We start from the raw sequence: 12593 nt of genomic DNA on the forward strand, positions 1-12593 counted from the left end.
CCGACCTCCCAACCTATCAGACATCCTTTCAGAATCCCACACTTTCTGCTTCAACAACCTATTCTCTTTCCTCAAACGCATACATATCCTTCATCTAATCTAACTCCTTACCACACCCGACCCTAACCCTTTCACTCACCAATTCCTTTGCCCAGCTTAGACAACTAATCACTAACTCAACCACCCTTCCCAAACATTAACTATAGTGCTACATGACCTTAGATGTCTAGCACATTTCTCTTGCTTTTAACCATTAACCATTAACCATTAGAAACAATGGGAATTAAAGTAAATTACAAAAGTAAATGGCTAAATATTCTTCTGATATATAACCCTTGTAATGATATAAAAGCAGAAGAACTAGAGTACTATACAGATCAAATCACAAACCCCAAAATGATACTAGGAGACTTCAATGCTCACCACCTGTGCTGGAATACAAAAACAAATCACAGACAAAGTAATAAAACTGGTGAAAGCATAATAAAATGGATAAGTGAGAACAATCTAATAATACTAACTCCACAAAACTTAACAACTAAGAATTGATCCAAAAACTGCTAAAGAATCAACTTTAGATCTTGTAATTGCATCTCCAACTCTAAGTCATCTACAGATAAATACAGCAATGCATTTAAACAGTGACCATCTACCAATAATCTACATCAAGATAACCAATTATTAAAAGAGAAAAAATGGAATTATACTAAAGAAGGATGGACAAATTATCAAAAAGCACTAAACAATATAGAAATAGATAACTTAACAACCATAGAAAAAACTACAGAACTAATAAAAAATATGGCGCTAAAATATTTCCAACTGGAAATAAGAAATCACCAGAATAAACCAAACAAGCCGTGGTGGAATAAAGAATGCCATGATATCATAAAAGAAAAAAACAAAGCACTCAATAAATGGAGAAAGAAACCCACAAAAGAAAACCAATCATCATACAAAAGACTATTAGCAAAAGCTAGATTCACAATAAATCAACGAAAAAAAGAATCTTGGGAAAAGTTCTGCAACTCACTAAGTTTTAAAAATCCACCAAGAAAGATCTGGAAGTTCATAAGAAACTATCAGGAAAAAACACTACAACAGAATATCCTTTAATAGAAAATGATCTGCCTTTAACAAATATAAAACATAAATTAGATAAATTCAAAGAAGAATTAAAAAAAATAGTATGCAAAAAACCTAAAAAAACTTTTGACAGGCTTAGAAAAAGAAAGACTATTCAATCAAAAAAATACAAACGAATTGGACAAAAGACTAACTTTAGTAGAGCTAAAAACAGTAATAAAAGATGCCAAAAATGATAAAGCCTATGGCCCAGACGAAATTCCTTACGAGTTTTATAAGAACATCCCAGACAACATGACAGAGTCAATTTTAACTAACTTAAACTCTTACTGGACCAGAGGGAATACCAGAATCATTAAAAAACGTAATAATAAACCCAATAATAAGCCCGGAAAAGACCCTTCAGAAGCAAATTCATACAGATTTATAAGCAGAATTTCATGTATCGGCAAAATATTTGAAAACATAATAACAAAAAGACTAGTCTGGTGGTTAGAACAAAGCAATAAATTAGATAAAGATTTAATAGGCTTCAGACCAAACAGAAGCACCATTGATGCACTACAAATAATTGATAACCCTATAAACAAAGCATTCATAGAAAAAAAATATACAATATTAGCATGTATTGATCTAGAAAAAGCTTTTGATACTGTTAATCATGAGGCACTATGATAAAAATGTCAAAATAGGAATAACAGGAAAACCTCTAAATGGATAAATAGCTTATTAGAAGAAGAACATTCCAAATATAATTGGTAACCAAAAATCAGATAAAGCAATAATACAAAGTGGAGTACCCCAAGGATCACCAATTAGCCCAATATTATTCAATATACTAATGAATGATTTAGATTTATCAGAAGGAGTTGAAAAAATTATATACGCAGATGACATAACCTTAGTAACAAGTGATAAAAGCCTAATAGAAGCTTCCACTAAAATTGAAACAGTACTACAAAAATTAAAAGAATGGGCAGATAACTGGGATTTAAAAATAAATTTTACAAAAAGTAAAGTAATGTGTTTTTCAAATAAAAATATCAATCAACTTCCAAGAATAAAAATAGAAAATACAGAAATTGAATATACTCACAGCCAGAAAATTCTAGGCTTAACATTTGATGCTCCCAGACTAAAATGAAAAACCATATAGAAAAAATGAAGTAGAAATATAAATAGAATAAACATAATGAAAAAACTTGTCTCATTAAACTGGGGAGCAAACAGAGAAAATCTACTAAAATTCTATAAAATATACATAAAACCAAAAATAGAATACGGAATGACAATTTATGGAGCAGCAAAAGAAACAGAATTTAAAAAACTAAATTACAAAACAAGTACTTAGACTGGCAACTGGATGTTTCAAAACAACCCCAATCATAGTCCTTCAAGCAATAACAAACATTCCACCACTATCAATTAGAATTAAAAAAACTAGAATACATACAAATGATGAAAACCTTAAATAAACCTAATAACATGCCAATAAAACGACAATCAATAAAAAGTATAAAAGAATACAACCCTCAAGAGACAAAAGTCACTATTACATAGAGCTGCTAAAACAAAAACAAACTTAAAACATAGACTTAGCCCTAAATATAACGTCAAATATATCCCCAATACCCCATGGTACGATATATCCGAGAATATACAAACAAAATTTATGAATAACATAACAAAAATATCCCTCAAATAACCATTAACAAACAATACCAGGAATTAACAAATACTATCTACAAAGATTACAATAAAATTTTCACAGACGGTTCAAAGTTAAAAGAACCAGAATCAACCTCAGCAGCCATCTTCATTCAAAACAAAAATATAACAACTATTTGGAAATTACCCCCTAGAATAGAAATCACTCATGCAGAACTATTTGCCATAAAACAAGGACTAGCATATATAACAAACAACAATTTAACACATACAGTAATACTAACAGACTCACAATCATCACTACAACTAATACAAAACCCCAAACCACAGAACTACAAACAAATCACATATGAAATACAAAAACAAATACATTCACTCACAACACAAAACAAGAAAATAATGTTACAATGGATTCCATCACATAAAAACATAAAGGGAAATTAAATAGTTGATCAAGCTGCAAAGAAAGCTCATGAGATAAACAATCCCATATCCATACCACAAGACACAAAATATACCAATAAAAGAAATCAAATCAAAGAACTTAAAACAGTGGGAAATAGAATTAAAGAGAATCCTGAATACAAAAAATTATTTCATCAAAGACAATGATCAAAAACCATGGATCAGAGCTAAATACAGAAAACTAGATACATGTTTAACAAGAATAACAACCAAACACACAAGACTGAAACAACATCTATACAGAATAAAGATGGAAAATGACCCATTTTGCAGATGGTGCAGGAATCAAGAAGAAACTATTGAACATATGATACTACACTGTCCAAGATTCAACTCTCAAAGAACCAAATTAAAACAAGCTCTCACACAAATTAACATACAAGAATTTAATACAAATCTTCTGATTACAGGCGCAAACCAGACATCGATAATAAAGTACTACATATTGAGACATACAAAGATTTTCCTACAAAGAACAAGATTAATTGACATAATATAAGCAGCAAAAACCAACAAGAGGAGGATCCAGGGGATATAGACAACCACAGTCTAAAACCCTATAACAAGAAAGAAGAAGAAGAAGAAGATCAGCAATGAGACTTTCGTTTGAACCGTCATAGAGTAAACATCTATCCCGGTAACTGTGAACTGAAGTGAAGTGTAAAGTAAACACATGGACGATAATCTCATTCCAGAACCAGGAGAGAGTCCTGGTACATATAAACAAATGGACTATGAAACCCTAAATAACAGAAGACGTAAAAACAGTGAAAGCGACAGCGAAACAAACCCACCCTACAAGCAACACCGAAACGAAGAAGCCGGCAGGAACTTCACAATTCCAAATAGAAATGAATAACAACACTGAACCCGACAACCAAGTAAGAACAAACCAAAATGTAATACTCATTCAGCTGACAGGAGAATCATTAAGTTCAAACTTTAACAATCCCATCAAATTAACAAATGCAATTAACAACTCAGATTTTCATAAATATAATATTGAAGATTCACTGAGAGTATTGGGTATCGGAAAGGCGATAAGATTCGAGATAGAGGATATTCAAAAGATAAGACCCTTAAAAGAAATAAAAAAACTAGGACAATGGAACATAATTTGCAAACAGCCAGCATCCAGTATAAACACAAACTGCACATATGGAACAATATTCCCAGTGGAAATTGATTTAGATCTAAAAACAATAAAAGAGAAAATAAGAACACTGGGTCAGACTACAAACATGTTAGAAGTAATTAGAATAAACAAAACAAACCAAGAAAAAAAAAAAAAAACAGAAAAATGGGTTCCAACAAAATCATTAAGAATTACATGCAAAGGACTGCTACCGGAAAGGGTAACTATAGGACATACATCCTATCAAGTTAAACAGTACACCTTTCCAATACCCAAATGTTTCAACTGTCTTCGATACGGACACGGAATACTAACATGTAAAAACAAAAAAAGGTGCAACAAATGTAGCAGTCATGACCATTATTATAAGGATTGTAATAATGACCCATATTGTTTCTTTTGTGAAGAAAACCATTCACCAAACAGTAAACAATGTCAAATACATAACAAAGCACAAGACATAAACAAATATAACTTTACACCAAATAATCTAGACTTTAAAAAACAATTACAACAACTAAAACCCCTTACAGAACGAACAAAAAAAGTTACAAATAAAAATGTAAATATAAAAACAAAAGAAAACACTAGAATGACAAAAGAAACTCACTTCACAGATAAACATAAACTGTGAAAACACAAACCAAGACCCAAGCACACCACAAAACTATGCACAAGCAGTTTCACAAACACAAAATATCACACCAGGACAGAAAACACCTCCAAGACAAAGAACACAAAACATATCAAAATTAAATGATACACCAAAAACAAATACACAAATAAACAAAAAAGAAACAAAACCACAAAATGCAAACAAACAAAAATGTACTAATCCAGAACACTCGCCAATTACATGGACATTACCCACACCCATTGCTCACTCTCCTAACCCACACCCATTACCCACACCCATTATACACTCACATCATCCATCCCCATCCCCATTAACTAATATTCAAAATGAAAAACAAAAAATAAATGAAAGAAAGGAAGAAGAAAATGTAAATTGGATTATTATGATAAAAAATATCATAAAAGCAGTAACAAATTTGATGAATAATATAAACTCCGAAAAATCAATCTTAAACACAATCATAGAAACAAACGATTTCACACCAATCTTAAAACAAATAATGATTTTGATAAATGAATAAAATAATAACATGGAATGCACATTCAATCCAAAACAAAAAAACTGATTTGAATTACTTAATATTTAAAGAAAATCCAGGATTAATTGCCATTAGTGAAACCTGGTTAAAAAATAAAGATAACTTTAAATTAAATAATTACGAGATAATCAGAAAAGACAGAGAAAACCAAATTGGTGGAGGATTAATGATGTGCATAAGAAAAGATATACAATTTAGTAAACTAAATATAAACAATAGATACAGATATAAAATTGAAATTTTAGCTATTAAAATACAATATAAACAAAAATGGATGAATGTCTTGCTAATTTATAACCCCTGTAATAATATATTTAAAGAAGAATTCCGACACTATGTAGATCAAATACAAGAACCAAAGTTGATAATAGGAGACTTTAATGCACATCATCCCAGCTGGAACCGAGATCCAAATAAACAAAGCAATGTAACAGGAAAAAACTTGTTTTGAATTAATAAATCAAATGATATCATTCTGTTAACACCAAAAGGGCAGATTACTAGAATTGACCCCAAAACAAGCCAAGAAACCACATTAGATCTAGTAATAGGTTCACCCTCAATAACTCATCTCAAAATAAAGGCAGGCCCACACTTAAACAGTGATCATCTCCCAAGAATAATAAAAGATGACAATTATCAAATTTCATAAAAAATATTAGAAAAAAAATGGCAATATACAAAAGAAGGCTGGTCGGCATATGAGTCAAAACTTAACAAAATAAATACAAATATAAATACATTAGAAGAATTAGTAAAAATAATAAAAGATACAGGAGAAACATATTTCAAATTTACTAGTAAGAAGATAAATAATAAACCTAATAAACCCTGGTTGAATGATAAATGCAATGAAATAATAAAGAAAAGAAATAAAGCATATAATAAATGGAGAAAAAGACCAAATACACAAAATAGATTAAACTATAAAATATTAGTAGCTGAAGCAAAACAAATAATTGAAAAAAAAAAAAAGGAGTCATGGGAAAAATTTTGCGCATCGATAAACTTTAAAACTCCTAGCAAAAAAAATATGGAATTTTATAAAGAAACAGACAGGCAAAACAACAAGAAGTGAGTATCCTTTGATTAATAACAACTTCCCAGTAACAGAGATAACAAAAAAAAACTAGAATTATTTAAAAAAGACCCCCCCAGTCCCTTGCCCGTTGTTGTCGTGGGGGGGCTTAGGAAGCGGAGACTGGGACCCAATGATGGGGAACTCCCCAACCTTGGGACTCAGCCCTCGACTCAACTAATTTTGCATGGTCTTTTTTTTTCCTTCCCACTTTTCGTTTCTGTCCCTTCACCAAACCCTTCTGCTATCCACCTCCTAAGGTGTGAGAGCCGTGCTGAAAGGATGAAAGGCTGACTTTGTGCCAGTCCTGAACAGCCTGAGGGAGCCATGGGCACGGTATTCCCCTGATTTAGTTACCTAGCCCTTACCCCTCAAGGGGACCCTGAGGGGTGGACTGTTTTTTATCCCCAACATAACCCAGGCTTACCATGGCCAGTAATGAAAACATATCCCCACTATTAGGGGCAATGAGGCTTGCCCCTTTATCAAATAGCCCCAACAATGTAAACCCACCCGATTCCCTGACCCCAGGCTCTCCTTTGACCACGGCTCCGAACACTGCAATAACTACCCCCTCATCAATGCCTACTAGTACAGTAGCCAACAATCACCCCTTAAGGAACATTTCCACTCTTCCAGCATGCTCAACTTCAACACCTCTATCCCCACAACCTCCAACATCAACCACCCCATCCTCCCTTATTAATACCTTACAGCCTTATTGCCCACCTCTCCATAACACTACCTCCCTCAGCACTACTCCATCTTCGTCATGCCCCCGCCCTTCTACTACCCCTATCACTACAATCTTGAATACTCTCTTTAGCGCAACCAAATGGGACCGATTTTTCGTGATCCCTCCCACAGCTCCCTACTCTGACAACACCCTTCTCTTCCAACAATGTCTCCAAAAACAAGTAGGTAAAGTCTCTTTCCGTAGCCGACCCGACCGCTCCCGTCTTGTCACAGTAACATCCGAAAACCAAGCTATAGCATTAACAAAACTAACTGACCTATATGGTAACCCCATCCTTGCAGAACCCCATCCAACCCTCAATACTTGCACCGGAACAGTTTCAATCTCCCCAGCAAATTGCCCAGTCTATGACAAAGATTGGTCAGACTGTGGAGAAGACCTACTTGCCTGTCTCACAGACTATGATGCAACATCAGTACAATGCTACTCCATTCCCCCCAGAGGTCATCGAAAGAAATCCCTAACATAGCCAAAATTACCTTCCGTAGACAGACCTTCCTTTAACGTCTACATAGGAGGAAATCCTCCCTGTTCATCCATACCAACCCCCTCCACGTCAGTGCCAAAATTGTTGGCGTCTAGGACACCCAGCCAAACATTGCCGTTCCACAGCCAGATGCCCACTATGTGCCCAACCTGGCCATACCCGATCGAACTGCTCTGCACAATCACGCACATGTGCCAACTGTGGCGGCCCCCATAATGTATTTTATAGGGGCTGTCCCACCTACAAGTTTGAGTCTGAGGTAGCAACTCTCAGATTCAAACTTGGACTGACACTACGTGAAGCCAGACAGGAAGCACGTCGACGTGGTTTCTCTCTTACTCCATACTCCAGTAATACTGCTCATTCTACCAATTCTCCTAAACCCACCCCCCTACATCTAACTCCCCCTCTTCTACCTCCTACCTTCCCCAGTCAACTCTTTTGCCATCCTAAACCCAGACACTCCATCTCTACTACAGATACTCCAATCGCCACTACAACCCCAACACCTTCCCCTCTCCCTCCTCGCACTACCCGTAACAGACAGAACAAACGTTCCACCCCCTCTTCCCCTACCACACAAACACCTCCACCTTCCTTTGCCCCTATGCTTGAGACACCAATCCTCTCTTCCCCCCCTCACAAGAAATCCTTTATCCCCCAAAACTCCCCAACCAACTCCTCAGAAGAAACTATTGAAAATATTCAAGATTACTTAATGAAAACTGACACTCAACCTCCAAATCTCACAACTCCTGCTCCTTTCACACTCCAAGTAACTGCTGATATCCATCCTCCTCCTAACGATATCCCCCCTACACCCTATCCTCCTAACCCCTCCCAACACAGCCCATCCCCCCGACCCCAACCCCGCCCACATTAACCCTCCCACCATCCCCTCTATCCCTTCCATTCCCTCCTGGATACACACGTGAATCCCTTATGTAACCCTCCTACCATCCCCTCTATCCCTTCCACTCCCTCCTTGATACATCCCTTATGTCACAAGTATCCCCTTCCACAGACCCTCTGTCTCCTAATACCCCTCCTAGTAGAACACCAACTCCCACACCTCTCCATTCTCAGACCTCTCGGTCCTTATCCCACCCTCTAGCTGCTTCCCCCTCAAAATCTCCAAAACGTACTACAATCTATATCACCAAAGTATAACTATCCTTCATTGGAATATTCGCGGTTTCTGCTCCCACAGACCTGACCTTTGTCATATCCTTTCCTCATATAACCCATCTATTGTATACCTTCAAGAGACCTTTCTTACACATCCTCCAATACCAATCCCCAATTATCATTTTGTCTCTTCCCCACATTCCCTTTATGTCTCATCCATACTTACCTCTGCTTTCCCCCACCTATCCTCCCTTCACCGACCTCCCAACTTATCAGACATCCTTACAGAATCCCACACTTTCTGTTTCAACAACCTATTCTCTTTCCTCAAACGCATACATATCCTCCATCTAATCTAACTCCTTACCACACCTGACTCTAACCCTTTCACTCACCAATTCCTTTGCCCAGCTTAGACAACTAATCACTAACTCAACCACCCTTCCCTAACATTAACTATAGTGCTACATGACCTTAGAAGTCTAGCACATTTATCTTGCTTTTAACCATTAACCATCAACCATTTAAAAAAGAATATGAAAATATAACAAGTAAACAAACAAAAAAACTACTCACAAAAATGGAAAAAGAAGAAATACTAAACAGTGTCAATGAAGAAGACATAAACAATGATATAACATTAGAAGAATTAACATATGTTATAAAAAATGCAAAAAATGGAAAAGCCTATGGTCCTGACAAAATTACATACGAATTTTATAAAAATGCACCAGAGAAGATATTAGAAATCATATTAAAAAACTTTAACAGATACTGGGTAAAAGGAGAATACCCAAATGAAATAAAAAAAGCAATAATCAATCCAATCCTTAAACCTGGGAAGGATCCAACAAAAAATAAACTCTTATAGATTTATAAGCAGAACACCTTGCATCGGCAAACTATTCAAAAGCATAATAACAAGAAGAATAAATTGGTGGCTCGAAAAAAATAACTTAGATGAAGATCTTATAGGTTTCAGGCCCAATAGGAACACAACAGATGCACTACAAATAATAGAAATGAAAATAAGAAAAGCAATAAAAGAAAAAAAAAAATGTACTAGTAGTGTGCCTAGACATAGAAAAAGCTTTTGACTCAGTTAATCACGAAACCATAATAATAAAAGCTAAAAATATGGGATTAAGGGGGAAAATATTTAAATGGATAAATAATTTCCTAACAAAAAGAACTTTTCAAATACAATTAAGAGAACAAAACTCAACAACGGGAAAAATAATAAATGGAGTCCCACAAGGATCTCCCATAAGCCCTACTTTATTTAATATAGTAATGTCAGATATAAAAATACCTAAAGAAATATGTAAAATAATATATTCAGATGACTTAACCTTAGTAACATCTAATATAAACCTAGATGAAGCAAAAAATAATTTAGAACACAGCCTAAATATAAAAAGGGGAAGGGTCAAAAAAAATGGGACCTTAAGAAAAATCCAACAAAAGTAAGATAATGTGTTTCACAAACAAAAAATAGAAAAAATACCCAAATAATAAAAATGGAAATCAAGAAATAGCATATACAAATAACCCATATTATTTTAGGACCAATTTGATGCCCCAAAAATTGACTTGGAAAAACCATAAAATGTATGTAAAACAAAATCAATGAATAGAATAAATATTATGAAAAAACTAACAGCATTAATTTGGGGAGCAAACAGAGAAACCCTTAATGAAATTCTATAATATATACATAAAACCAATAATTGAATATGAATTACAAATATGGAGAAACAACCAAACAGAAATTGAAAAAACTTGAAATTATCCAAATAATGCAATGAGAATTGCAACGGGATCCTTCGATCTACACCAACAATAACTCAAACAAGCATTGACAAATCAATATCAATGATAAAAAGAATAAAGGATTAGAATGTATTCAATTAATTGAAAATTTTGAAAAACATGATAATATGCCAATTAAATCCTTAACCTTAAAAAGCATAGAAAATTTTAACCCAAATAAAGATAAAAAACATTAATATATAGAGTAATTGAAACCTGTAAAAAATGGAAAATAAATTTAAGAATAAACACAATCCCTAACATATCCCCAATCCCTCCATGGTCCGACATCCTACAAAACATTGAATCAAACTTCATAGATAATATGAGCAAAAACATACCACCAAATAATACAACAACACTTCCATCTACTTGAAAATACAACATACCAAAATTATCACAAAATATACACTGACAGATCTAAAATAAAAGACCCAAATCAACATCAGCAGCAATATACATTCAAAAAAAGAATATTTCAACAAACTGGAAATTACAAAAAACACAGAGATAAAAGAAACAGAACTATTGCAATCAAACAAAACCTAAACTACATAAACAACAACAAACTACAGAAAAAATGTGATCTTAACAGACTAACAAACATCCATACAAGCAATAAAAAACTACAGACCAGTAAAACACAAAAAAACAATATACGAAATACAAGCCCAACTACACTTATTAAACACTAAAAAACAACATATTAAAATACAATGGATCCCCTCACATAAAAACATAAAGGGGAAAAGAAATAGCAGATAGAGCAGCAAAAAAAGCACTGAAATAAAGAGCCCATAGTCATGACCCAAAATTCAACTAATACAATAAAAAAATAAAAATGAAAAAAAAAGAAAATTGGATACCAAATTAACCGAAAAGTTAAACACAAAAGAATTTTTTCATTAAAAACAACAACCCACAACCATGGACAAGATCAAAAACAGAAAAATAGATGTAAGCATTGCAAGAATAATGACAAAACACACAAGACTCAAAAAAAACCTATATAAATTAAAAAAGGGGAATGACCCAATGTGCCGATGGTGCAATAACCAAGAAGAGACACCAGAACATTTAATCTTACAAGTCCAAGATTTAACTCCTACAGAGCTAACTAATACAATCACTAAACAAAATGAAAATACAAAATCCTGACCTGAACTTATTAATTACAGGTGCTGATCAACCAACAATAAAAAGTATTATATCTTGAGACACACAAAAATCTTCCTACAAAGAACAAGAATAATAGACAATCTGAAACAGAGAAAACCCTAAGAAAATCCAGGGAATATAGGCTGCTATATAGTCTAAAACCCTTAAAAGAAGAAGAAAGAAAGAAAGTTTGAAGCGCTGTGAAACGCCAATCCATGATAAATGCAGGTGAGAAATGTTTTGTGTTGTGTCGATTCTGGGGCATTTTAAAGTCCCTATAGTGGGTATGCAGAAGAAATAAACTTTATTATATATATAGACATTATATTTGAGCCCATTAGGTGCCTCAAATGTCCCCCCCCCAAAAAAAAAAAAAAAAAAAAAAAAAAAAAAAAAAAAAAAAAAAAAAAAATAATATATATATATTATATATATATATATATATATATATATATAATATATATATATATATATATATATAAAATAAAATAATAAAAAAAATAATAATAAAAAAAATAATAATTTAAAAAAATAATAGAAAAGAATAAATGATGAATAAAAATTTTAAATAAAATTTTTTTAAATAGGAAAAAAACAATTTTTAAACCCGGGGCCCCAAAAATTGGGGAAATGAAAAAAGATTG

At 33.5% G+C, this 12593-nt stretch overlaps 2 protein-coding genes across 2 annotated transcripts in view; both read left to right on the forward strand.

Moving 5' to 3' along the window:
* Positions 1-3880: 3880 nt before the first annotated feature.
* The window catches only part of LOC119568606 (cullin-4B-like), a gene marked incomplete at its 3' end in the record, with an annotated part of 61959 nt that continues 53246 nt past the window's right edge, over positions 3881-12593 (forward strand). Inside the window, 1 exon segment of the mRNA XM_037917143.1 lies at positions 3881-4100.
* The window catches only part of LOC119568607, a 20019-nt gene continuing 19575 nt past the window's right edge, over positions 12150-12593 (forward strand). Inside the window, exon 1 of the mRNA XM_037917145.1 lies at positions 12150-12177. Within this exon, the coding sequence (XP_037773073.1) occupies positions 12165-12177 (13 nt within the window). The 5' untranslated portion in view covers positions 12150-12164. The remainder of the gene's footprint in view (positions 12178-12593) is intronic.

This window comes from Penaeus monodon, unplaced genomic scaffold (assembly GCF_015228065.2).
Source record: "Penaeus monodon isolate SGIC_2016 unplaced genomic scaffold, NSTDA_Pmon_1 PmonScaffold_101, whole genome shotgun sequence".
Taxonomy (NCBI): domain Eukaryota; kingdom Metazoa; phylum Arthropoda; class Malacostraca; order Decapoda; family Penaeidae; genus Penaeus; species Penaeus monodon.